Source organism: Cibotium barometz, chromosome 16 (genome assembly GCF_041138505.1).
Source record: "Cibotium barometz isolate CiBa-2024 chromosome 16, ASM4113850v1, whole genome shotgun sequence".
Lineage (NCBI taxonomy): Eukaryota > Viridiplantae > Streptophyta > Polypodiopsida > Cyatheales > Cibotiaceae > Cibotium > Cibotium barometz.
In genome coordinates this window covers 31,087,400-31,114,264 of record NC_141061.1, presented here as the reverse complement: position 1 = coordinate 31,114,264, position 26,865 = coordinate 31,087,400, and the positions used below count along the sequence as shown (strand labels likewise).

The window sequence follows — 26,865 nt, the reverse complement described above, 5'->3', positions numbered from 1 at the left end:
CACACAAGTGCACTGAAATTTAGTGTGCGAGAATGCAAGGGCGGTCTCAACCTCTCGCTCTCTCTCTCTCTCTCTCTCTCTCACACACACACACACACACATGCACGCACGCATGCACACGTGCACACATGTAAGTGGTGGTTGTTAATCAGTGAGCATGAAGATACATATGCAAGCACTTACTAGGTATATGCTTACATGTACCCATGCGATCAAGCTTATGGCTTGGCACACCCCCTCATGGATTCATTTGCACCTAAAAAACCTCAATACATAGGTGCATAGCCTATACTTGCTCAATGCTCATACATAGTTTTATACTTTCTCAATGCATAGGTACATAGAGGAACTTGCTCATACATAGGTACATAGCATCTACTTGCTCAATGCTCATACATAGAGGAACTAGTTCCCGATGGGGGGGCCTACTGCCTAGGTAGGCCTGTTTGATGTAGGAAAGAGAATGGCACTAGGACATGCATCGGTGGACCCAAAAAGAGAACCTTGAATTTTCAAATGGTTAATACTTTGAAGTTTGCACTTCCCATCACTCACAACCTGCATTTCCTTGCATGAGCTCTGCAAAGCGGTAGCTACGAAGGACATGTCTTCTCCCCTAGGCCATTGATTAACTCAACCAAATTAATGGAAATTATACATTTTGTTCATTTGGGTCCTTGGATACTTGCCTTTTTCGCGTTTGGGTCCCTGTAAACTTGCCAATTTTGCATTTGGGTCATTGAACAGTAGCCGTTTTTGCATTTGGGTCCTTTGAATGAGTGGGTCGTTGGAAAATAGCCATTTCTGCACTTGGGCAGCTCTCTGATCTTCGATTTTCTGGGCTAATTGGGCAAGTTTTTTGGCCTTGATTGTTAACCGATTCATGGATTTTCTACTGAGATCAGGCGTTATTTCGCACTGAGATCAGCAACGATCGCCCCAGAAACCGGATTTTTTTTTTCACGAGCAGGTGGGCACCCCTCATTTCTCATGAAAACAGAAGGAAAATAGTCTAAAATTCTTAACCTTTTCCTGCTTTGATTTGTTTTTCCACCACCGCATTGATTCAAATGAAAATTTTCGTGTTTAAATTGAGAGACAGCTCTTCGCAAGATTTTCTGAGCATGAAGGATGTTTCTCAAACAAATTTCCTTTTTTTTTCCCTTTAAACAATGTACTAACAAAGTCACAAAATATATGTCGTCACAGCAGAGGACATTATTGTTACAGAGTAGATTTTAAATTTATTTTTATTGTTTCCTCTCGTTGTGAAAACTGTAAGAAATTTGGCTCTGGAAAATCTACATTGTTCAGATTTGTTACTTCCAAAGAAAGACTGGATGGATGGTGCTGGGAATTTCTGCTGATGTGCATAGAAAAAGGTGTTGTTCTGATCTCCCTTGTTGAACAAAACAAAAACAAAAATCGTTTTGTTATATCTCTGCTAACTTGTATTTTTGCACATGAAGGGTGTACATCCTGGAGAAATCTATTGCCACCCTATAAAGTAAACAAGTGCGGGCAAGGATAAGCACATTCGTTCAAGCTTTTATGACATCAACCCTTTTAACCCACAGGTAACTTTTGGATGTATACCATGCATCATGCACCATGTCCCATGTGCTTTTCTAACATTGCCTTTCAAATTCTATGGCCGTGTTTCTAAATGCAATTCCGTGCTTGTTTCACAGATCCTGTCTGCAACCCTTTAATGGAAGGAAGTATAATAGGAGGACCCATGCTTCCGGCACCTGGGCCGGGAGGGCTGCAGTTGGATCCCTCACTCCATCATGCCGCAGCGCTCCATCATCACCAGCAAAGCCTGTCACATCATTTGCAAGGGTTGGCACCTCTTTCAACCACTCAGCATCTCAATTTGAGTCAAGAAGGTGAACAGTCCTCAGGATTCGAACCCAAGGGCACCCCCAAAGCAGGCCTCATCTGTAGCAAAGGAAAATCTGCAGGCACCAGTGATGAAGATGAGCCGAGCTTCACCGAAGACGGGGATTGCATGCTTAGTGGAAAGGGCAAAAAAGGCTCTCCATGGCAGCGGATGAAATGGACTGATTCAATGGTGAAGCTTCTTATCAACGTTGTGCTTCTTGTCGGTGAGGATGGCACTGTTGACAGTACAGCAGATGGGTGCATCAAAAGGAAATCAGGTTTGTTACAGAAAAAGGGGAAATGGAAGTCAGTTTCTCGTGAGATGAATGAAAGAGGGTGTTATGTCTCCCCACAGCAGTGCGAAGACAAATTTAATGATCTCAACAAGAGGTATAAGCGGCTGAACGACATTCTAGGCAAGGGGATAGCTTGTTGTGTTGTGGAGAACCCGAGCCTTCTAGACACCATGGAGAATTTGTCTTCAAAATCTAAAGATGATGCCAAGAAAATCCTGAGCTCAAAGCACCTATTCTACAAGGAAATGTGCTCGTATCACAGTGGATACAAGTCACTGGTGTCGACTGACTTCGAGTTCCAGCCCTCTATACAGGCAGGAGCTACAGGCAAAATTGGGGATTGCATTGCAATTAGGAGGCCATTGAGAGACGGAGATAACATGGATGATGATGATGATGATGATGATGATGATGCAGAAGACGATGATGATGAAGATGACTACGAGGATCATGATGAGGAGAAATGCATGGATACTCCTTGTGGCAAGCGGAGAAAATTTATGTCATATCTTCCCGATGGGCTCTTTGGTTCCATTTCCGACTACACAAAGACCATTGGCATAGAACCAACTATGGGTAATGACCAATTGTCGATGATGCTGGGAGAGGGCACAAAGTCCACAGCGGAGCAGCAACATTTAATCCGAATCCGTTCCTTACAAGTAGAGGAGCAGAAGGTTAGTTTGCTAGCTCAGGCTCTCGAGGTTTGGAAACAGCAATTCAAATGGCAGAGGTTTAGTAGCAGAAAGTACCGAGAGCTAGAGCAGCTGCGGCTGGACAACAAGAAGATGAAGCTCGAGAACGAGCAGATGTCCCTTCAACTGAAGCAGAAGGAGCTTGAAGTGGAGTACAAGAGATCGGAGACGTCAATGACCTCAATTCATCTGATCCTACAGAGATTGCAAACAAAGGAGCAAATGGAATGGGGGGTTCGAGGGCAAGCCTCCTTGGGATGATATCTCAGCAACATATACTGTCACTACATTCTTCTGTACTCAAAAGGATACATCCTACTCTCATCATAATTCTCTTATGGATTTGACTTTCGCATACGTCATGTCGTTTGTGTCAGAGGCTTCCGGCCGCATGTTAAAAGATAACAAGAGAAAAAGGTTTGTTTTTGGAATCTCTCATTTGTAGCAGGGATCGGTAGTTTGACCCCTTTGCAGGGGTCGTTATAGCCATGCATAGTTGTTGGCTGTGGGAATTTTGCATACATTCAGCTACAAGTATTTCTTGAATAGTACAACTACAGCAAAGAGATCTCTTTTAGTGTAGGAGAAACTAAGACTTTGTTTAAGCCTCTCAAAGGTTGTTGCTACTACTTGGTCTGTATTTGACCTAAGCCTGGACAGCATGGTGAAGCTCAAACTTGTATAAATCTTACATTGTACAGTTGAGTTACAAAAGCTTACAGTATTGTGTGTGTAAAAAAAGAGGTAGCATTTTTGCGGACACTTAATGCAGTTATTTGAAAGAGAATTTTGTGTGGTTATATGCAGAATGAGCATACATAAATGCTAGGGTATCAAGAATAGGTGAGAATGCTTATTATCTCACCACCACCCACCTTATTTGAGATTACCAAGACCCATTCATATATGTCCAGGTAAAGATGTAAAACCCAAATCAAATGGCATGTTCAAATTAGTCCAAATAGCATGAAGGCTGTTTGGTGCTATGCCATACCATCTGAAGGTCATCCACCATCGTTCATTTTCATCAGGTTGTAGCCAGATATCATTTACGTCTAAATTGGGATATCGGGTTACAGAATGCGGCCGATTATATGGGGAGCCTTGGAACTAGCAAGAATTCGAGCATTATACTTGACATATTGACAAAAATGTGCCTTCTGGGGTTTATCCTAGCGGTAGCACCCTTGCCTCGAGAAAGGGGGGTACAAAATTCGAATCTAACCACTCCCATAGTGGAAAGTGATGGCATGTTATTCTTCCCTCACAAAAAAAAAAAAAAAAAACTGATAGAAACCCCGTGCATGCATCTGCCAGTCTCTTGCATTTAAGTTTCTAAGGTATCACCTCCTAACTTCACAAGGTAGAAGCTTGGTTTTACATTATCCCTCTTGATTTAAGAAGAGTTAAGCACTCATCCTTTTTCAAAATTTGTACCCAATAGTTAAAATTCAGGTATATTTCGGGCATCCATCTAAACAAACCTTGCAGCATTTGCTTTGAAAAGCTCAACATGGACATTCAGGTACATGTAAATGTTTTTTAGGTCTCATATCTATATGGTCTTTGCACATTAATTGCCTTCCAACATTCAATGCTTTTTTCACTTAAGAATTTGTAAATCATCCTTCATTCATTAAAAATAAATAAAATCAAAGCCACTTTTATGGCTCAATTACAAGACTAGTGTTAGTATAGACATTTGCACTTTTAAGTGAATGAACCAATTTTTTAACCAATTGGAAAGCCTACATTGTTGTCTGCATGTGAGGAGTTAATAATGAAAATTTGTATCTATTACCTTGTGTGGAAATGGAGGTAGACACTCTCTTTGGGCATTAGCTCTATCCCATGCCTTCCCTAAGAGCTTTACTTGTTTGTGCACATTTGTAAAGCTTCCCTTAGTGATACGTGTTGTGTCAAGGCAGGCTTCTTCTAGCTCTGTCAAAAGTAAGTTTAACAAGTTGCAAATACCCATTTGGAAAAGGGTGTTATGTAGTGTTTTTATTGTAAGCAATAATTATACAAACTTCCATTTAACCAAAATCAAAGGAAACTTCCATCCGAGTGTCAAAAATAAAACCTTTTCATAATCAATGAAAAAAAGGGTGACCTTCAAGCTCAACCGATTTTTATCGGAAAAGTGCATAGGTTAACTGGTTTAATAACTAAATTTTGAATCTTTAAATTGAAGGCTAGGTAAAATTACAACCCTTTTTTAAATTTGAGCCATGAAAACTACAATGAAGGATGGTTTTTTTTTTTTTTGACATTGCTCCATCGTTTCTTTGCTTGATGATTGAAATTTTATTGTAAACAAGAACTATATTCACACAAACAATAAGTAATAATCCGGAAATGGAGGAGAATGGGGTTTAATAGGAAAATGAGTTGGGGCAAACATAGCTCTCCTGTGCTCTGAGTAGGGTTTCGTCCCTCTCCTTCCTTTCTTGGTGGCTTCTCCCAAACTAGAATCGTTCAGTCCCATTAGCTCCCCACTTTGTTCGTCGTGGGGGAGGCCGTTAGGCACTCCCCCTGTGATAATGCCTTCGAGTCGTCATCCGGATGGAGCTACCACCGATACGCCTCGGATTCTGCAATCTACAACCACACATTTGGCGTCAATGCCACCCCTCCTAACTATGGTGGACAAGACGTCTGGCATGTGGCAGAAGCGCCTCGTCCACCCCCCTTCCACTAGCCTCCATGCAGGAAGCCAACCAAGCCAAGGAGATGGAGGCCTCCTGCCCCAAGACTCCCTACTGAAACCCACTCTTCATCTCGGGCCAAAGAATAAAGGCAAAACTGCTCCCCGAAGTGCAACCTGGTAGAACCCTCGACTTTTTCCAGCACAAGAAGCCCATGCCTTCAACGGAAAGCAGCATATTCATGGAGGAGAAGGAGGTCGGACGGCTCCTTATGGTTCTGCACAAGGACAAGGTTCTCGAGTGGGATTACAAGCTGGGCTTGATGGTCAAGAAGCAGACGACCTTTTGCGTACTCAGCAACAAGAAGATAATAGAAGCCCAAAAGGTAAACTATATGTGTCTCTGCCCATGGATTTGGTGTAAGATTCGCTTTTCATTTACCAGTCCTGTGCTCTAATAGGACTGTGTCATGGCCCTCGTCCCCCAGCTGATGTGCTTAGAGGGTGGGTTCGGTCTAACTAGTGGGCCAAGGGGTGTGGAAGTAGAACACATTCAATTTTTACCTATAACTACTTCTCTTTTCTATTCAAAGAAGCTAGAATGACCCTTAACATTCTAGGAGTAGGCCAATGGATGATAAGGAACTCTCCCTTATCCTTGTTCCGGTGGCAGCCTGATTTTTCCCCGAATGGGCCTTGCCTCTGCAAGAGTTGTTGTTAATGGAGAGCTGTCTCCCTCATTCACTTTAAGAAGGTCTATCCGGGGCAAGGATGTCCTCTTACCCCTCTTCTCTTTGCCATTGCTGCAAACGCCCTGGGCTGGCTTGTGGATAAAGAAATGCAGGATCAGAGATTAAAAGGAATTAATATCCCAGGAAGCCCAAAACAACTATGTTTACAAACAATTTGCTGATGATACGAACATCCTCATTCATAATGACCCACTTTCAATAGAGGTGTTTTGGGAATGCCTTAATACTTTATGCGTGGCCTCTGGTTTGGTCATCAATCACTCCAAAACAAGTATCAAAACTCTTCTGTAGGACCCGCCCCAATGGCTCCTAGAACAAGGATGTCAAACTATTCTAGAAGGAAGGATATTCAGGTTACTTTGGCATTCCAATGGGCTTTGGGGTCAGCATGCATCAAAGATGGGTATGGGTTATGGAGAGAGTTAAATGAAATTTTCCAGTTGGAAAGGTTTGCAAATTAGCTTAGCAGATAGAATAGTGGTTTTGAAACATATTCTAATCCTTGCAACTATCTTCTTCTTACCCTGTTGGAGACCATCCAAAGCAGAAATTAAACCGCTTGAGACTCTATGTAGGAACTTTCTTTGGGGAGGTGATGCTGCCGACACCTTCAGGATCCCAAAGGTTGCATGGAAATATGGTACATTGCTAAAAAACAAAGGGGGTTTGGGTATACTGGATATAGCAGAACTGGTTGATAGGATGATAAGTAAACGGATGGTAAGAAGTTTGTTGAATCCCATGGAAGAATGGGCCCTGCTATTTCATAGGGATTCCTCCTCATTCTTTGTCCAAGAGTGCAACAAGTGAAGGAAACTACCGGCCCTGACCCTCTACTTCAGTAAGATCCCCATTAAACGTAAGGGTAGTTTGCTTCTCAAAAGAATGTGGTCAGCCTCCTGGAACAAATTTAAAATGAACATCACGCTCAATGAAAACATCAGGTTGAAAGCAAGCATCTTCCACCAAGATTCAATCTGGTTTTCCTTAGTGTGCCAATACTATGCTCCCCTGCATATGTATAGAGTTGCATAAAAACTCTCTAAAAAGGGCATTTCAATATGGACAAACATTTGGGATTACAATGAGCGAACCTGGATGTCTAGTTTGATGCTTAAGCAACACTTCAGGCTTAATGACGATGATGTAAATCTGCTTATGCAGAGGATGTCACTCTGGCACAATTATAATATTCACTGCATACAGTCAAAAGGATCTCTTTTGCCCAAAACTTTTGTTTGGAAAAATTAGAAATCCCTTTTACCTATTCCACGGTTTAGAGATTGTGATCCACAATTGTAATTTAAATTAAACAGACGGTGGAACATAAGCTGGAACAGAAATCCATGGAACTTTCGATTCATGAATATCTGGTCGAAGTTTAGCCCTCCTAAAATGTCATGTCTGATGTGGCTCATACTACACCATGCCTTTTGGACTAATGACCGGACAGCTTCAATCGGGTTAGGTAATGGTTTATGCCAGAGCTGCAGGCAAGAGAGGGAAACCATTCCCCATTTGTTTATGCATTATCAAAAAATCAAACCGGCGCGCTCGTTTTTTCAGCAAGGCATTTATCCTAACCACCCACAAGAGCTTAATTGGAAAGAGCTTTTGTTGGAAGAAGCAAATGGTTGTTCAACTAAAATGTGGAATTTAATCAGATCAGCCTTTCTTTGGAATGCATGGATTAACAGAAATACTTTGCTTTTTCAAAAAAAATAGTATGATGTGTTTCAAGGACTGAAAAATTCCTTGATTCTGTAGATGCGGAGTACTTTAAAAGACACCATGGAACTGCTCTTGGCCGAGATAGAAGAGCTAAATGAAACTCTTGTGGATAAAGTAGATGATGTGGATGAGGAAACCATGGATATTATAAGGGACACGGAGGCTCAATTGGTTTTTAAAAAGAGGGAATTAATGGCAGCTTCGGCTAGAGATGAGGACCTTATGCATTTTAACATGGACCTTATTGAGGTTCAGGCGTATTTATGAAAAATAAAAAATGTTTTAGAGTTAAGCTTCTTTGTAAAAAGCTTTTTGTAATAAATCTATAAAGACTATAAAATCAAACGTTTACTTAATATAATTTAAAGCTTTTGGAAAAAATAAGTAATAATCCATACATGTCTACACCCAATTTTATGGCTCAATTACAAGACTAGTGTTAGTATAGGCATTTGCACTTTTAAGTGAATGAACCAATTTTTTAACCAATTGGAAAGCCTACATTGTTTTCTTCATATGTGAGGAGTTAACAATGAAAAATCGTATCTATCTTCCTTGTGTGGAAATGGAGGTGGACACTCTCTTTGGGCATTAGCTCTATCCCATGCCTTCCCTAAGAGATTTACTTGTCTGTGCACATTTGTAAAGCTTCCCTTAGGGATACGTGTTGTGTCAAGGTAGGCTTCTTCTAGCTTTGTCAAGAGTAATTTTAACAAGTTGCAAATACCCATTTGCAAAAGGGTGTTATGTAATGTTTTTATTGTAAACAATACTTATACAAACTTCCAGTCAACCAAAATCAAAATAAACCTCCATTTTAGTGTCAAAAATATAAAAAATAATCAGTGAAAAAAAGGGTGACCTTCAAGCTCAACTTTTTTTTTTTTTGGAAAAGTGCATACGTTAACCGGTTTTTAACAACTAGGTTTTGAATCTTTAAATTCAAGGCTAGGTAAAATTACAACCCCCTTTTTTGATTTGAGCCATGAAAACTACACTGAAGGATGGTTTTTTTTTTACATTGCACCATCGTTTCTTTGCTTGATGATTGAAATTTTATTGTGAACAAGAACTATATTCATACAAATATGTCTACACCCAATTTGTTTTTAAAATAAAGATGAAAGTTATAAAAAATACATAGAATTCCCTACGATGTTAGATCCCTTGATGATCAATCACAAATGCACCCACTTCTCAAAATGTCCATAAGGTAGGATAAAAAGATGTGGAAAAAAATATTATGAAGCTTTCAATCATAACATTAAAAAAAACTCATCACACAAGGATCCAATGTACAAAGTTTTTGTTGTTATTAGTAGGGATTCATTGTATGATTAGAGTCCTTTTACATGAGGAAATATTATTGCTCTCTGTGGTACATTTGGGAGATCACAAACATAGTCATCTACTCTTTCATTAGCTATAAGAAGCTTCAAAAATGGTATTTATTTATGTATGGGTTCATTTCATAAAATTTATACGTTTTAAGAAGGCTCTTATTTGTATATGCCTTCATTTTTGTAAGATTTTACAAGATAATTGCACAAATAGAGGCAATTGAGCAATTAGTGTGATTTGTGTGATAAGCATAATGTACACTATTTCTACCTTGTGTACTAACACCATGTTTGTAGCTTCTCTGCTACATGAACATGGATTCCTCCTACCTTTTGATCACTTCTTTTACTAAATGACCATACAAAAATGCACTTTCAATAAGGATGGTTAATGCTCCTCCCCCCCCACCCTATGCAAGATAAATTCTCTAACAATTTCTTTGTGCAAAGGGTCTTTTATGTGTAACAGTGTCATGTGTTGTGTACCATGTGTCATGTATTTTTTCTCCATGCCATGCCAACGTGTAACATGTATTGTTCGTGATGTGTCATATATCATGTAAAAAAATAATAGATATTTGAATAATGTCATATAGAGTTAGTACTTTTGAGTTTCATGTCACATGTGATGTGTAATATTGTGTGTGTGTGTGTGTGTGTGTGTGTGTGTACATATATATGTGTATATACATATATATATGTAATATTATACATATGTGTATATGTATAATATTACATATATATATGTATATACACATATATATGTACATACATATATATATGTAATATTATACATATGTGTATATGTATAATATTACATATATATATATGTATATACACATATATATATGTACACACACACACACATGTGTGTGTGTGTGTAATATACATATATATTTATATATACACATGGTACACATATATGTATGTATATGTGTACATATATATATTTATATATATGCATGGTACACATATATGTATTTATATGTGTGTACATATACACACACACACATACACACACACACACACACGGATATGTGTATAATATATATGTGTGTGTGTGTGTGTGTGTGTGTGTGTGTGTGTGTGTGTATACACATATCTATACCATATGTGTCATCCCTTGAGTATGCTCCTCAAGGAGGCATAGTCACATGTGCAAACATCTCCTCCTTGAGTATGCTTCTCACAAGGAGGCACAATTACATATGTAAACCACTCATCATATCTAGTTAAAGGAGTTGGTAAGGTTGTGCTCATTACTACAAATGGTGGGATAATCACTCTCCCAAGCATTTAAAAAAAACTTATTGCCAATCTTTGCCATTGCTGGTCAACTAACTCTTTATCTAGTAAAAATTCTCTTGTCTAATATTTACCCCATCGTTATTCTTTAAAATTTATATAATATCTTTTATTATCTATGTTTGATTCTTGGAATCAAAAAGTAATTCCATATTTTCAATGGACAGTTTAAGAATTTTTCTAGTCAGTAATAATTTATTTTTAATTTTTTAAAATAATTTAATTTTTTTTAAATTTCTTACCATGCCCAACTTGAAATCAAGATCTATCAGCATAACTCCCAATGATGGTTAGCTTAAGAATTTTCATAGCTCTTTATTTAGTAAAAAAGTCTATTGCCCCTTTATTTACCACATTTTTGCTCTCTAAAATTTGTATAATATCTATTATTATCTATCTCTGAGCCTCAGTATCAAAGAATAATTTTATATCTCATTATAATGGATAGTTTGAGAATTTTTCTAGTGAACTACCATGGCAAAATTCACAAGCTCAATTTTTATAACGTAGCAATATAGTAAAACAAAATGATTGAATTCACTAGATATGAAGAGAAAGGGACCTTACATCCTTCCCTCCTAAAAAGAACAAGTTATCCTTAGCTCCAAAAATGGGGATAGGCATGATGAATTTCATCAGCCTTTTCCTAAGTAGCATCCTATAGTGGCAAGTGTTTTCATTTTACCAAAATCTCTCAGAGAAGTCTATTTTGAAGAGGCTTCTCTCAGAAGTCAAATACCTGTTCTCGCTCTACTTTAAATTCTCCTTGCTTATGGATAATCACCTGTGCATTATCTAATATATGGGAAGAGTTAACCACATACCTCTTAAGGAGACTTACATCATGAAAGACATTGTAAATCCCAAGAAGTAACGCATAGGCTTGGTCACCAATCGGCCTTATAATCACATATAGACCACAATACCTAGCTAGAGAGAGTTTCCAAAATTTTCCCAAGGATAGGAAACTCTTCTCTGGAGAAACACCATGTCTCTACGATCTCTTTATGTTTGATAACTCTTATATCGACGGTCATCTTCAGCAGCTTTAAGATCTTGCCGAATTAACTTGATTTGACGCGATCAATTTTGTCTTTGTGGCATCAAATCTAATCAGAGGTTCTGACCAGGTCAAAGGTGTAATACATTCTTACCCATATAAGGCCTTAAAGGGAGACATTTCCAAGCTTCTATGATAAGAGGCATTATAAGCAAATTCTACCAAATGCAAGAATTTAAACCATTTCTTAGATGCTTGACTACACTAATCCTTAAGCATATCTTCAATAACGTGATTAACCCTCTCGATATGTCCATCTATCTTTGGGTGATAGGTCGTACTCATATATATAAGTGATTATCCACACAACCTCAAATAAAGTAGTCCAAAACCAAAAAGTAAACATACTATTACTGTCTCACTAACGATGCAGTGAAGCAATCCATGAAGTCTTACCATTTCTCTTACAAAAATATGGGCAATGTTAGCTACTAAAAAGGTCTTCTTGACTAGTAGTAAATAGGCTACCTTACTTCATCTATCGACCACAACCATGATAGAATCATATCTCATATCCACCTTATATAGTTGGAAGCCCAATGAATGAAATCCATATTGATACATTCTCTCTTCATCCATAGAATCTCTAAGGGGTGAAGCTTCCCTAGAAGCTTAAATCTTTCAGGCTTAATCTTCTGACAACAAGAAAGGCATCTCTTTATATAATTCAAAACATCCTCTTTAATCTTGACTAAAAGAAACTCTTTAGTAACATGAAGCATAGGTCTTCTGTAAGATCCCTGTTCCCACCGAGCAACGGATTCGGGGTACTGGCAGCGGAAGTAGCACTTCTCGCGTGGGACAGGGGTCCCACACTCGGGGCCTCGCCCACGGATATCCGGATAAGAGACTAATCCGTCGGTTGTTCCAAAACCGAACCCGGAAAAACTTCCTTTACCGGAAAGCACGGGCGATTCCACCAGGATAACTTTTACTCTAACGTAGTCAAGATCATTTCTGATCGAGATGGTCCGATTACATCTATAAGATACTTAGTCAGTTCAAGGAAGAAACTTGCACTTGGATCATTGGGATCAACGCTTTTTTCCCCATTCAAGAGGCACAGCCGTTGATTCCTATCCATAGAACAGTTACTGTCCGGGATTTATTATTTTTTTTTTCTATCGTAAAAACAAAAGTTTGAGTCTCGGTTTACGGATCCATCAGTCCAGCCTAACCCCATCCAATCCCATGGGTTAGCCAACCGCCCAACCACTGTAGTGATGGGATCCAATTAAAAAATTTGGTTAGGTTTTGTCCCGGGTACCAAGGAAAAGAGTTCCAAGGCCCCCTAGCCGGATGTTCATGCAAAATAAAACTAGTCACACCACTCACACACCCAATATGAAATTGCCTTTTTTTCAACCAGATTCAACCAGTTTAAAACAATCCTTTAATAAAACCATAGTATCATTGATCACCATCTTCCAATTTATCCCATTGATTCTTAATTTTCCATCATTCCTTCATCAGAGTATATATGGCATCATTGGCAACTAGAACGCTCAGGGGCCGTTTCGATAGTTCCTAGCCTTTAATAATTTTCCATCATTCCTTCATCAGAGTATATATGGCATCATTGGCAACTAGAACGCTCAGGGGCCGTTTCGATAGTTCCTAGCCTTTAATACTTGGCAATATAATCACTTATCAAGATGGACTCTCGTTGAAGATCAGCAAGATCAACCAACAGATCCATATAAGGGGCCATGGACTCATCCATTGAAGACCAGCAAGGTCAATCAACCAGATCCATGCCCGATTCAGAAAACAACTCCAACTCTGTTCCAATATCTTCCTCGACGCACGCGTGGGTATCCTAGGCGACCCAGAGCCCGAGCACCGTATGGTCAGCACCCTCTAGGATCCTTCGCAGGTAACCTAGCGCTTCACGCATAGGCCGCTTCCTTGGCCCCTCATCCACCGTACCGGAAGCTCACCATTTTAATCGCACCGAGGCTGGTCAAGACCTCGGCCGACCTTGCTACGCGAGACGTCCTTCATTGACTCCCCGTCAGCAGTTGCAACTTTACCATCACGACTTTAATCACAAGACGGTCAAAATGCTCCCCCCAGCATTCTTGACATAAAACAATCATTTACAAACAGCATTTACAAACAGCATTTACAAACAGCATTTACAAACAGTTTACAATAAAATTTCTATTTTAACTTTCATTTTTCCACATTATCCCTCATCAATCTATATTACTTATTCCATATTCCATTTATATGTATACTCATCCCATCACATCATTTCTATCTCATCACTTCAGATTCCCTCACATCACATATCGCATATTCACATCCATACATCTACATCTATATGCGTACATTCACATCTACATACATACATCTACATCTCTATGCATACATCTACATCCACATTCACATTCACCTCCATACATCTACATCTATATGCATACATCTACCTCCACATTCACATCCACATCTATACATCTACATCTACATGCATACATCCACCTCTACATCCACATCTACATCTATACACCTACATCTACATGCATACATCCACATCTCCATTCGTATCTACATCTACATCTATACATCTACATCTACATGCATCCATCCACCTCCACTTCCACATCTATATCTATACATCTACATCTACATGTATACATCCACATCTCCATTCACATCTACATCTATACATCTACATCTACATGCATCCATCCACCTCCACATCCACATCTACATCTATACATCTACATCTACATGCATACATCCATATCTCCATTCCCATCTACATCTATACATCTACATCTACATGCATCCATCTACCTCCACATCCACATCTACATCTATACATCTACATCTACATGTATACATCCACCTCCACATCCACATCCGTATCTATACATCTATATCTACATGTATACATCCACATCCACATCTATACATCTACATCTACATGCATACATCCACATCTCCATTCACATCTACATCTATACATCTACATCTACATGCATCCATCCACCTCCATATCCACATCTACATCTATACATCTACATCTACATGCAAACATCCACATCTCCATGCATGATAAAATTCTTTTAATTAATCTAGGATGATAGTTCCTAGAATATGGTAGAAAGTCCTCTTTTTATGCTTTGAATGAATTTATTTTATGCGTAATTTCTATAAAAATTTTGCCATAGCTCCGCTACTATGACTGATAAATCTCAATTTTTTTTCTAAGGGATAAAGCTCATTATTAAAGAAATAATTAGAATGGTCTCTAATTGGATCATCAATCCATAATGGTCTCTAATTGGATCATTAAGAAAACAATTAGAATGGTCTCTAATTGGATCATCAATCCATAATGGTCTCTAATTGGATCATTAAGAAAACAATTAGAATGGTCTCTAATTGGGTCATCAATCCATAATGGTCTCTAATTGGATCATTAAGAAAACAATTAGAATGGTCTCTAATTGGGTCATCAATCCATAATGGATTGAATCATCAATGTGCATAAACTAAAAGCATAGCAAAAAGCCATTAATTTGGCCTCAAGAATAGCTTAATCTTGGATTAAGGAAAAGCTTTATGAAAAGCTTCATTTGGATTGAGAATGGGTCATGAGTATGACCATTTCTTGAGTGAGAGAGAGAAATTATAAAAACCATTAGAATTTAAATATAAGTGGAAATTAACTTCTATAGCATTTATTAAATTATGTACCTCTTCACTACTATTCACCAATTAACTTCATTAGCATTTAAAAAAAACCATACCAATTAAACTTCTCAAGCTTGAGAGGGGTTGAGAAGAGAGAATCATTGAGAAATCATAGAAAAGATCGAAATTCAATATACTTACCTTATGATTTGCTTGATTCTTTATTCACGGTAGAGGCCCCCAACCAATCAATTGGTTTAGTATGTTGATGGAGCCACCAATGGGGATTGAAGAAAGAGAGAAGTATCAAAAACTAGTGAATTATTAAAGAATTCACAACTCTTGGCTTAAGTAGAGTAGAGTAACAATGCATAAGACACTCTATATTTTGGCTTAGGTGGAGTAGAGTAACAAGGCATAAGACACTATCTAATTTGGCTTAGGTGAAGTAGAGTAACAAGCATAAGACTCTATCTAATTTGGCTTAGGTGGAGTAGAGTAACAAAGCATAAGAGACTATCTAATTTGGCTTAGATGGAGTAGAGTAACAAAGCATAAGAGACTATCTAATTTGGCTTAGGTGGAGTAGAGTAACAAAGCATAAGAGACTATCTAATTTGGCTTAGGTGGAGTAGAGTAACAAAGCATAAGAGACTATCTAATTTGGCTTAGGTGGAGTAGAGTAACAAAGCATAAGAGACTATATATTTTGGCTTAGGTGGAGTAGAGTAACAAAGCATAAGAGACTATATATTTTGGCTTAGGTGGAGTAGAGTAACAAAGCATAAGAGACTATGTTTTTTTCAACAAGGGGAGGCTTCTATTTATAGGAAAATTTGAGCTCCTAACCAAACAAACTGATTCTAGAATTTTCTAAGTCAGTTTGGTCACTTTTTGACCATTTTTAGGTCAGTTAAGCTAACTTTCTGGAACTAGACTTGAATGAGGAGAGAGGAGAGATGAAATATCTCAATTTTTATGAGTTTAAAACTCATTCAAGCATGTGAAATATGCACCTCCTTTAAAGAATTCCCCTTCCTTACATATGTGTCAAAATTGTATTGCTCATAGTTTTTTACTAATAAACCTTGTACATTTTCAACTCTTCATCTTATGTGAAATATGCACCTCCTTTAAAGAACTCCTCTTCCTTACATATGTGTCATAGTTTTTTTACTAATAAGCCTTGTACATTTTCAACTCTTCATCTTATGTGAAATATGCACCTCCTTTAAAGAACTCCCCTTCCTTACATATGTATTTATTTACTAATAAACCTTGTACATTTTCAACTCTTCATCTTATGTGAAATATGCACCTCCTTTAAAGAACTCCTCTTCCTTACATATGAGTTTATTTACTAATAAACCTTGTACATTTTCAACTCTTCATCTTATGTGAGCATTTACTCATTTTTGGGTATCTTCTTTTACAATTTGGATTTATCTCCTCCCTACACATGGATTGATGCTATTGGCCCATAGAAACCTTAATTGGACCATAGTTTAAAGATTTCTGAAAATCTAGGCCCTTAGACTAAGGTTCTTTATACCTATTTCCAATTAATTCCAATTGCACATTGGAAATTTCTTTTTGAATTTCTGTTTCAGGGGAACTTATTTTAATAAGATGAGTTATTTTTCTATCCAAAAATATTCATAATCTGAATATTCTCTCTCTAGAATATTTTCTCTCTCTAGGTTAAAACAGTTAGAAACAAGGTCTTTATATTTCTGAAGAGGGATTGATTACGGGGGAAGATACTAGACATCAAAAAGGGGGTTGGGGGAGGAATCTTACATTCTACCCCACTTAAAAAATGCGAGATGTCCTCATCTCGCAACTTGGGATAATTTCGCAAGATGCACGAATATGAGACTTAGAGAAAATTTTTAATCAAGATTAACCACCAAGAAAAGTCTTAAAGAGAGCAAGATTCAAAATAAGAACAAGATTTAAACTTTACTCATTCACGGGACTTATACAGTAAAGATAGAAGAACTCTTTACACTTCCATAAGCCCATCCATCATATGGTCACAAAAGCAGTCCTCACAAGCTGCACAAGTATAGGGTAACTCATCTATGGGAATGATTCTGCTGGTTATTGCCGCACCTATCTTAGTGGTATGAGGTGATCTAACAAAAGGACCTCTGAGAGGCAAGCCAAAAACGGGGTAAAGGCATATCTTCTCATGAGGAAGAAAACATGCCAGTAAAAAGACCCGCTCAGAAAACCCAAGATGCCTTGATCTCATGACACAGTAGTATCGGGGACCCAAACCCAAAGCTTCAATAACCATGGCCAAGCGGACATTGTTACGAAAGTGTTGCTGACCCCAGGGTGTTACCCTAGTTATGTTTTGATAGGTCCGCCATTTGGTCTGCGCTACAGAAGTTCCTAGGTGAGGAAAAAGTGAGCGCTCATACTGTTCTATAAAGTCTTTCTTCACAGACTCTCTTGCATCTTGAAGGTGAGAAATCATCAGGGATAAAACTAATTCCTGTTGCCAAGCCATGAAGGAGATTAAGAAAGAAAGGAGATTGATGGGAGTAAGATTACTGTGAGCGACAAGTAAAAGTTACGACTTATATAAAGGAAGGAGCAAGCGTAACCTAGAAGCCAACGGTAACTTGCCACTGAAGTTTTACCGTCTTTCCATGATTTGTGTTTGACACATTTCTCTATAGAAGGCATTACGAATTTTGTGATGAGGAGATAAAAGAAACTTGTAGGCTAAGTCACCTACTTTCATTGAATTCAGATATAAGGATCACAATATCTGGGGATAACTTCTTATACTCCCCAAGAGATAAAGAACTTCTTTTGGGCCATACTCGAATGAAAACCAAAACCTTGGTATCCAAAACACCGATTCTTACTTCTAAACTCATTGTTCTAAATCCTTAAATTAGGCGTGACTCCTGAGAAGTATTTTAGGAAAAGGGTATTCCTTTTTTTAAACAGAAACTTTCTTTTATTTTTGAGAGGGAATAATTATAAGATCCGAAAGGGAGATTCTTACTCCTATATACCTCGAAGGCTGGGGAGGAATCTTACATCCTACCCCACTTAAAAAGTGCGAGATGTCCTCATCTCGCAAGGTAGAGGACAGCTCTTATTCTTAGGATCCAATTTTATTCTGGGGTTCCTTATATTCTGGTCAACCCAACAGAACACTGGGATAATTATCCCTTATATAGAACTCATCATTAAATAACAATTCATTCAGATCATATCATTCATATCTTTAACATGATAAGGTCCATTAGACCGAAAAGTTTCCTTCAGAACATTCCTCCACGGAAATTTCAGTTAAGCAAGTTCTCAATTTGACATCCCTTAACTTGATCTACCGGTCAAGTATTAACAGTAGCAATCTGACAGCACAACCCACTAATCTCATAGTGATTTGCTGAATTCGTCATCATCATTCTAGTTATGAATATCATCACAAGGACTCGTCCCATTCCCCCTCATTGTGGTTTCATTATATTTCAACTAATTTTTTAAAAATCAACATTTTTCAATCAGCATTTTCAATCAGAATCCAAATCAATTCATTCATTCTCAAACAGAATTAAAAATCATATCAATCACATTCGAAATCATCATCTAGATAGCATTAACGCTTATAATTTCAAGTCTTAGATTTACTCGTATATACTGTCAGTAAAGAGCTGCAGTATACTCTCGGTATATACGCGTAGTCACGGCCCTTGGAATTATAAGGTAAATAATATCATGTCTATGCCTCAAGCAAGTCAGGGATTCTATATAATCGCGGTACTTCTATCTGGAGAACCAATTACCAAATTATGAATTTCAGTTTGAATATCAAATTGTATGAATTATATCACACAATTATAACCTTTTTGTGTTTCTTGATAAATTTTTGACATATTTGTCTTCTCAGTTGATCTTTATTAACCAAAGGCTCTGATACCAACTGTAAGATCCCTGTTCCCACCGAGCAACGGATTCGGGGTACTGGCAGCGGAAGTAGCACTTCTCGCGTGGGACAGGGGTCCCACACTCGGGGCCTCGCCCACGGATATCCGGATAAGAGACTAATCCGTCGGTTGTTCCAAAACCGAACCCGGAAAAACTTCCTTTACCGGAAAGCACGGGCGATTCCACCAGGATAACTTTTACTCTAACGTAGTCAAGATCATTTCTGATCGAGATGGTCCGATTACATCTATAAGATACTTAGTCAGTTCAAGGAAGAAACTTGCACTTGGATCATTGGGATCAACGCTTTTTTCCCCATTCAAGAGGCACAGCCGTTGATTCCTATCCATAGAACAGTTACTGTCCGGGATTTATTATTTTTTTTTTCTATCGTAAAAACAAAAGTTTGAGTCTCGGTTTACGGATCCATCAGTCCAGCCTAACCCCATCCAATCCCATGGGTTAGCCAACCGCCCAACCACTGTAGTGATGGGATCCAATTAAAAAATTTGGTTAGGTTTTGTCCCGGGTACCAAGGAAAAGAGTTCCAAGGCCCCCTAGCCGGATGTTCATGCAAAATAAAACTAGTCACACCACTCACACACCCAATATGAAATTGCCTTTTTTTCAACCAGATTCAACCAGTTTAAAACAATCCTTTAATAAAACCATAGTATCATTGATCACCATCTTCCAATTTATCCCATTGATTCTTAATTTTCCATCATTCCTTCATCAGAGTATATATGGCATCATTGGCAACTAGAACGCTCAGGGGCCGTTTCGATAGTTCCTAGCCTTTAATAATTTTCCATCATTCCTTCATCAGAGTATATATGGCATCATTGGCAACTAGAACGCTCAGGGGCCGTTTCGATAGTTCCTAGCCTTTAATACTTGGCAATATAATCACTTATCAAGATGGACTCTCGTTGAAGATCAGCAAGATCAACCAACAGATCCATATAAGGGGCCATGGACTCATCCATTGAAGACCAGCAAGGTCAATCAACCAGATCCATGCCCGATTCAGAAAACAACTCCAACTCTGTTCCAATATCTTCCTCGACGCACGCGTGGGTATCCTAGGCGACCCAGAGCCCGAGCACCGTATGGTCAGCACCCTCTAGGATCCTTCGCAGGTAACCTAGCGCTTCACGCATAGGCCGCTTCCTTGGCCCCTCATCCACCGTACCGGAAGCTCACCATTTTAATCGCACCGAGGCTGGTCAAGACCTCGGCCGACCTTGCTACGCGAGACGTCCTTCATTGACTCCCCGTCAGCAGTTGCAACTTTACCATCACGACTTTAATCACAAGACGGTCAAAATGCTCCCCCCAGCATTCTTGACATAAAACAATCATTTACAAACAGCATTTACAAACAGCATTTACAAACAGCATTTACAAACAGTTTACAATACAATTTCTATTTTAACTTTCATTTTTCCACATTATCCCTCATCAATCTATATTACTTATTCCATATTCCATTTATATGTATACTCATCCCATCACATCATTTCTATCTCATCACTTCAGATTCCCTCACATCACATATCGCATATTCACATCCATACATCTACATCTATATGCGTACATTCACATCTACATACATACATCTACATCTCTATGCATACATCTACATCCACATTCACATTCACCTCCATACATCTACATCTATATGCATACATCTACCTCCACATTCACATCCACATCTATACATCTACATCTACATGCATACATCCACCTCTACATCCACATCTACATCTATACACCTACATCTACATGCATACATCCACATCTCCATTCGTATCTACATCTACATCTATACATCTACATCTACATGCATCCATCCACCTCCACTTCCACATCTATATCTATACATCTACATCTACATGTATACATCCACATCTCCATTCACATCTACATCTATACATCTACATCTACATGCATCCATCCACCTCCACATCCACATCTACATCTATACATCTACATCTACATGCATACATCCATATCTCCATTCCCATCTACATCTATACATCTACATCTACATGCATCCATCTACCTCCACATCCACATCTACATCTATACATCTACATCTACATGTATACATCCACCTCCACATCCACATCCGTATCTATACATCTATATCTACATGTATACATCCACATCCACATCTATACATCTACATCTACATGCATACATCCACATCTCCATTCACATCTACATCTATACATCTACATCTACATGCATCCATCCACCTCCATATCCACATCTACATCTATACATCTACATCTACATGCAAACATCCACATCTCCATGCATGATAAAATTCTTTTAATTAATCTAGGATGATAGTTCCTAGAATATGGTAGAAAGTCCTCTTTTTATGCTTTGAATGAATTTATTTTATGCGTAATTTCTATAAAAATTTTGCCATAGCTCCGCTACTATGACTGATAAATCTCAATTTTTTTTCTAAGGGATAAAGCTCATTATTAAAGAAATAATTAGAATGGTCTCTAATTGGATCATCAATCCATAATGGTCTCTAATTGGATCATTAAGAAAACAATTAGAATGGTCTCTAATTGGATCATCAATCCATAATGGTCTCTAATTGGATCATTAAGAAAACAATTAGAATGGTCTCTAATTGGGTCATCAATCCATAATGGTCTCTAATTGGATCATTAAGAAAACAATTAGAATGGTCTCTAATTGGGTCATCAATCCATAATGGATTGAATCATCAATGTGCATAAACTAAAAGCATAGCAAAAAGCCATTAATTTGGCCTCAAGAATAGCTTAATCTTGGATTAAGGAAAAGCTTTATGAAAAGCTTCATTTGGATTGAGAATGGGTCATGAGTATGACCATTTCTTGAGTGAGAGAGAGAAATTATAAAAACCATTAGAATTTAAATATAAGTGGAAATTAACTTCTATAGCATTTATTAAATTATGTACCTCTTCACTACTATTCACCAATTAACTTCATTAGCATTTAAAAAAAACCATACCAATTAAACTTCTCAAGCTTGAGAGGGGTTGAGAAGAGAGAATCATTGAGAAATCATAGAAAAGATCGAAATTCAATATACTTACCTTATGATTTGCTTGATTCTTTATTCACGGTAGAGGCCCCCAACCAATCAATTGGTTTAGTATGTTGATGGAGCCACCAATGGGGATTGAAGAAAGAGAGAAGTATCAAAAACTAGTGAATTATTAAAGAATTCACAACTCTTGGCTTAAGTAGAGTAGAGTAACAATGCATAAGACACTCTATATTTTGGCTTAGGTGGAGTAGAGTAACAAGGCATAAGACACTATCTAATTTGGCTTAGGTGAAGTAGAGTAACAAGCATAAGACTCTATCTAATTTGGCTTAGGTGGAGTAGAGTAACAAAGCATAAGAGACTATCTAATTTGGCTTAGATGGAGTAGAGTAACAAAGCATAAGAGACTATCTAATTTGGCTTAGGTGGAGTAGAGTAACAAAGCATAAGAGACTATCTAATTTGGCTTAGGTGGAGTAGAGTAACAAAGCATAAGAGACTATATATTTTGGCTTAGGTGGAGTAGAGTAACAAAGCATAAGAGACTATATATTTTGGCTTAGGTGGAGTAGAGTAACAAAGCATAAGAGACTATGTTTTTTTCAACAAGGGGAGGCTTCTATTTATAGGAAAATTTGAGCTCCTAACCAAACAAACTGATTCTAGAATTTTCTAAGTCAGTTTGGTCACTTTTTGACCATTTTTAGGTCAGTTAAGCTAACTTTCTGGAACTAGACTTGAATGAGGAGAGAGGAGAGATGAAATATCTCAATTTTTATGAGTTTAAAACTCATTCAAGCATGTGAAATATGCACCTCCTTTAAAGAATTCCCCTTCCTTACATATGTGTCAAAATTGTATTGCTCATAGTTTTTTACTAATAAACCTTGTACATTTTCAACTCTTCATCTTATGTGAAATATGCACCTCCTTTAAAGAACTCCTCTTCCTTACATATGTGTCATAGTTTTTTTACTAATAAGCCTTGTACATTTTCAACTCTTCATCTTATGTGAAATATGCACCTCCTTTAAAGAACTCCCCTTCCTTACATATGTATTTATTTACTAATAAACCTTGTACATTTTCAACTCTTCATCTTATGTGAAATATGCACCTCCTTTAAAGAACTCCTCTTCCTTACATATGAGTTTATTTACTAATAAACCTTGTACATTTTCAACTCTTCATCTTATGTGAGCATTTACTCATTTTTGGGTATCTTCTTTTACAATTTGGATTTATCTCCTCCCTACACATGGATTGATGCTATTGGCCCATAGAAACCTTAATTGGACCATAGTTTAAAGATTTCTGAAAATCTAGGCCCTTAGACTAAGGTTCTTTATACCTATTTCCAATTAATTCCAATTGCACATTGGAAATTTCTTTTTGAATTTCTGTTTCAGGGGAACTTATTTTAATAAGATGAGTTATTTTTCTATCCAAAAATATTCATAATCTGAATATTCTCTCTCTAGAATATTTTCTCTCTCTAGGTTAAAACAGTTAGAAACAAGGTCTTTATATTTCTGAAGAGGGATTGATTACGGGGGAAGATACTAGACATCAAAAAGGGGGTTGGGGGAGGAATCTTACATCTTCGCATAACCTAGTTGACCTACTAAAGGGATATTATGAGCTTTATCTACTTTTCAATCTCCTCATTAAGGAAAATACACATCCTTTTATGATAAAACATGCATCCATCCTCCAAGGTAAAATCTTCAAGTCTCCTAATCTTTTCAGGGATAACTATTATATGGACAATAAGTTGTCTAAGCTCAATTATTTCCCTACAAACAAAAGACATCATTCTCTGAGTGTTGTCTAATAGTAAATGGGTCCAGCCTCCTCTAATTCATGATGATAAATGGTAATGTTTAAACTAGCATCTCTATATCCCCTTTTCTATGACATGTAAATTCTCATAGTAATTTGCATGCTCTTTTTATTTACTTCCTTAACACACCCACTCACAACACTTTGCTTTCAAAAGAGAAATTATGGTACTCAAAGAATATTTTTGATTACCATCACTTGTAAATTAGTAATAAACAGGAACAATAAAACCTAGATTAAGAAAAGATTATCCTTTTTACTCACACACTTCAATTCTCTTTATCAAAGAAGAAATGAAATCTCTCGTTAACCTTCTATACTCACAAAACCCTTGATTCTCTCACAATACACGAAAGAAAAACTATAGCTTGTGCTATGCCTAATTACCTAACTCTAATTAACCATACTAATTTCTAAACTCAACACTATAAAACAATAATCATAATAAAAATCTATCTACTCTATTTGAGAGATTAGGAAAGATACTATAACTCTAATTTTCTTTAAAAGCATAAAAGCGATGCTTAAACTAATTAAAATTTAAGAAAACGTAAAGATAAGAAAGCATTCCTAGAGAGAAATTCTCACAAATCGCCTAACTCTAACAAGAAATTGATTTAACTATAACCTAATCACATAATTTCCCTTCTCTACTTCCTCTAATCATAAAGCCTAATTGCTAATCTCAATTAATAAAATTTTCATAACTTAATTCATGAGAAAGAGCTCTCTAGTTGTTGAATTGAGAGAAAAAGAAAAAGAGAATACTAAAAGACACCTCTCAAGACACTATACTACGCTCCATAACACATTAATAGCTTAATTACTTCATTTTTTGGCTTTAAAGTAGGAAGAAGAAGTCTCCAGATAGCCTAAATACAACAAACAACATGGTGGAAGTGATCGCACAAGGAAAGGGAATGGTGAGAGGTAAGATGAGAAGCATTCATTTTTTCCCGCAAAAGGAGGTATGGTGGATACATGGTTGGGAGATGAACAAGGATTTTCAAAGCAAGCCTCTTATTACTAAGGTACAATTAATTAAGGTTAGAATCTGCACACATCTAGGTAACCGAATAGGACCAAAATTTTATCTTTTTTACAAAAATCTCTTTAAAATTTTTTTTAAAATTTCTTAAATAACTTGATATTTTTATTTGACTTCTTGCCAATGTATGTACCATGTCCAACTTAAAATCAAGATTTATTAGCATAACTCTCGATAATAATGCATTAAACATATACTCATTAAAAAATCTCTTTTCTAATATATATACCACACTATTGCCTTGTAAAATTTATATAATATCTATTATTATCTATCTCTAAAGTCTCGAAATCAAAAAGTAACTTTATCTCACTATAGTGGGCAGCTTAATAATTTTCATAGCTAACTATTGAGATTAAATTCACAAGTTTGATTTTTACAACATAGGATTGAAACAAAATGACTAAAGTCACTAAATACAAAGAGGGAGGGACCTTACAAGCTTGGATAAGCTGAATTTTCATCCATAATTCCTTGCTAATTTCACTTTTTAGAGCGGTCCCAAATGGATCAATACTTGTTGAAATAAGACAAGGTTTGACATATGGTATGTCCCACTACTAATCTTTGATCTTGGTACCTTTTGGGTCTCAATGTCCTCGTGCTATTTTTAAGAAGGTGAAAAAAAGGAATAGAACAAAGCTGTTAATTTTGGGTAATTTTCAAATTTAGCAATTTTTCATATTTGACGCAGGGCTAGAACAAGTGTTTTGTCAACAACTAGCAAAAGTCAAAAGTCAAAAAGATCAACTAAGGTGGAAGAAAATACAAGGCATGGACAACTTTTTAGCAAGCATTAACAACTCCAAACATGGTCTCCTTATGAAGGCTTGTAACTTTTTGAATCGTAACTCGGATCAAAGCAATTAAATAGTCAAATTTTATCTTAAAAAACAAGCTTTGCATTGATGCAAGTTTTATAGCATTCTAAGTTACACAACAAAACTTAAGTGTAACTTTTACCAAATTTCAAAGAGGAATAACTTCAAATTCCTATGACCTCACAAATTAGCCTTTTTGGAGCGGCCTAGAATAAGATCTAGACAAGCTTAAATGATGCACAACTTGATACGAGGTATGTCGAAGTACTCATCACAAGCTTTTCATTAATGCAAGTTCTGTAACATTCTGAGTAATACAACAAAAGTTGTTGTAGTTCAGGAAAGAATAACTTTCACAAACTCACTACTTACTCACCACTATGTATGATTATAGTTACCATGCACCAATGGACTCATATAATGAACTCACGACTTGTCCTTGCCTCTTTGTGGACTCTAGTTCCTACTTACAATACTTATCAACTTAAGTAACTAGCTAGATTAGGCCTAGTAGCACGTGGAAGCACCACTACAAAACACTTAGTGTATAAAGCAACTAATGTGAATGAAAAAACCTAACTCACTAATACCTAAAAAGAGATGCATGCTTTAAGAGAATGTCCAAGATAGACAAGGCTTATCGGTCTAAAGTTTTGTTCACTCAAATTTTTAAAAGAGAAGAACTTTACTAATCTATCATCTTTTATCACACTGACATCTCTTCTTGGTCAAATCAATCTTCACACTTAATCTCAATTTTTAATAAGCTTAAGCAGATG

The 26,865-nt window shown here is 37.2% G+C and overlaps 2 protein-coding genes across 2 annotated transcripts; both read left to right on the top strand.

The window, feature by feature from the left end:
- Nucleotides 1-562: 562 nt before the first annotated feature.
- On the top strand, nt 563-3,666 carry LOC147630551 (uncharacterized). The gene is made up of 4 exons (XM_086810456.1): nt 563-970; nt 1,315-1,382; nt 1,470-1,577; nt 1,692-3,666. Exon 4 carries the CDS (start codon nt 1,712-1,714, stop codon nt 3,134-3,136), a length of 1,425 nt encoding a protein of 474 aa, XP_086666582.1. The 5' UTR covers nt 563-970; nt 1,315-1,382; nt 1,470-1,577; nt 1,692-1,711; the 3' UTR covers nt 3,137-3,666.
- A 1,733-nt stretch (nt 3,667-5,399) lies between these two features.
- LOC147630550 (uncharacterized) lies at nt 5,400-8,383 on the top strand. Its single transcript, XM_086810010.1, has 2 exons — nt 5,400-5,908; nt 8,042-8,383. Exons 1-2 carry the CDS (start codon nt 5,738-5,740, stop codon nt 8,270-8,272), a joined length of 402 nt encoding a protein of 133 aa, XP_086666136.1. The 5' UTR covers nt 5,400-5,737; the 3' UTR covers nt 8,273-8,383.
- The last annotated feature ends 18,482 nt before the right edge of the window (nt 8,384-26,865 follow it).

Coding starts and splice junctions, on each gene's coding strand:
- LOC147630550 (XM_086810010.1), top strand. CDS start 5,738: ATGCCTTCAACGGAAAGCAGCATATTCATGGAGGAGAAGGAGGTCGGA. Junction 5,909..8,041: donor AGATAATAGAAGCCCAAAAG/GTAAACTATATG, acceptor TTGATTCTGTAG/ATGCGGAGTACTTTAAAAGA.
- LOC147630551 (XM_086810456.1), top strand. CDS start 1,712: ATGGAAGGAAGTATAATAGGAGGACCCATGCTTCCGGCACCTGGGCCG.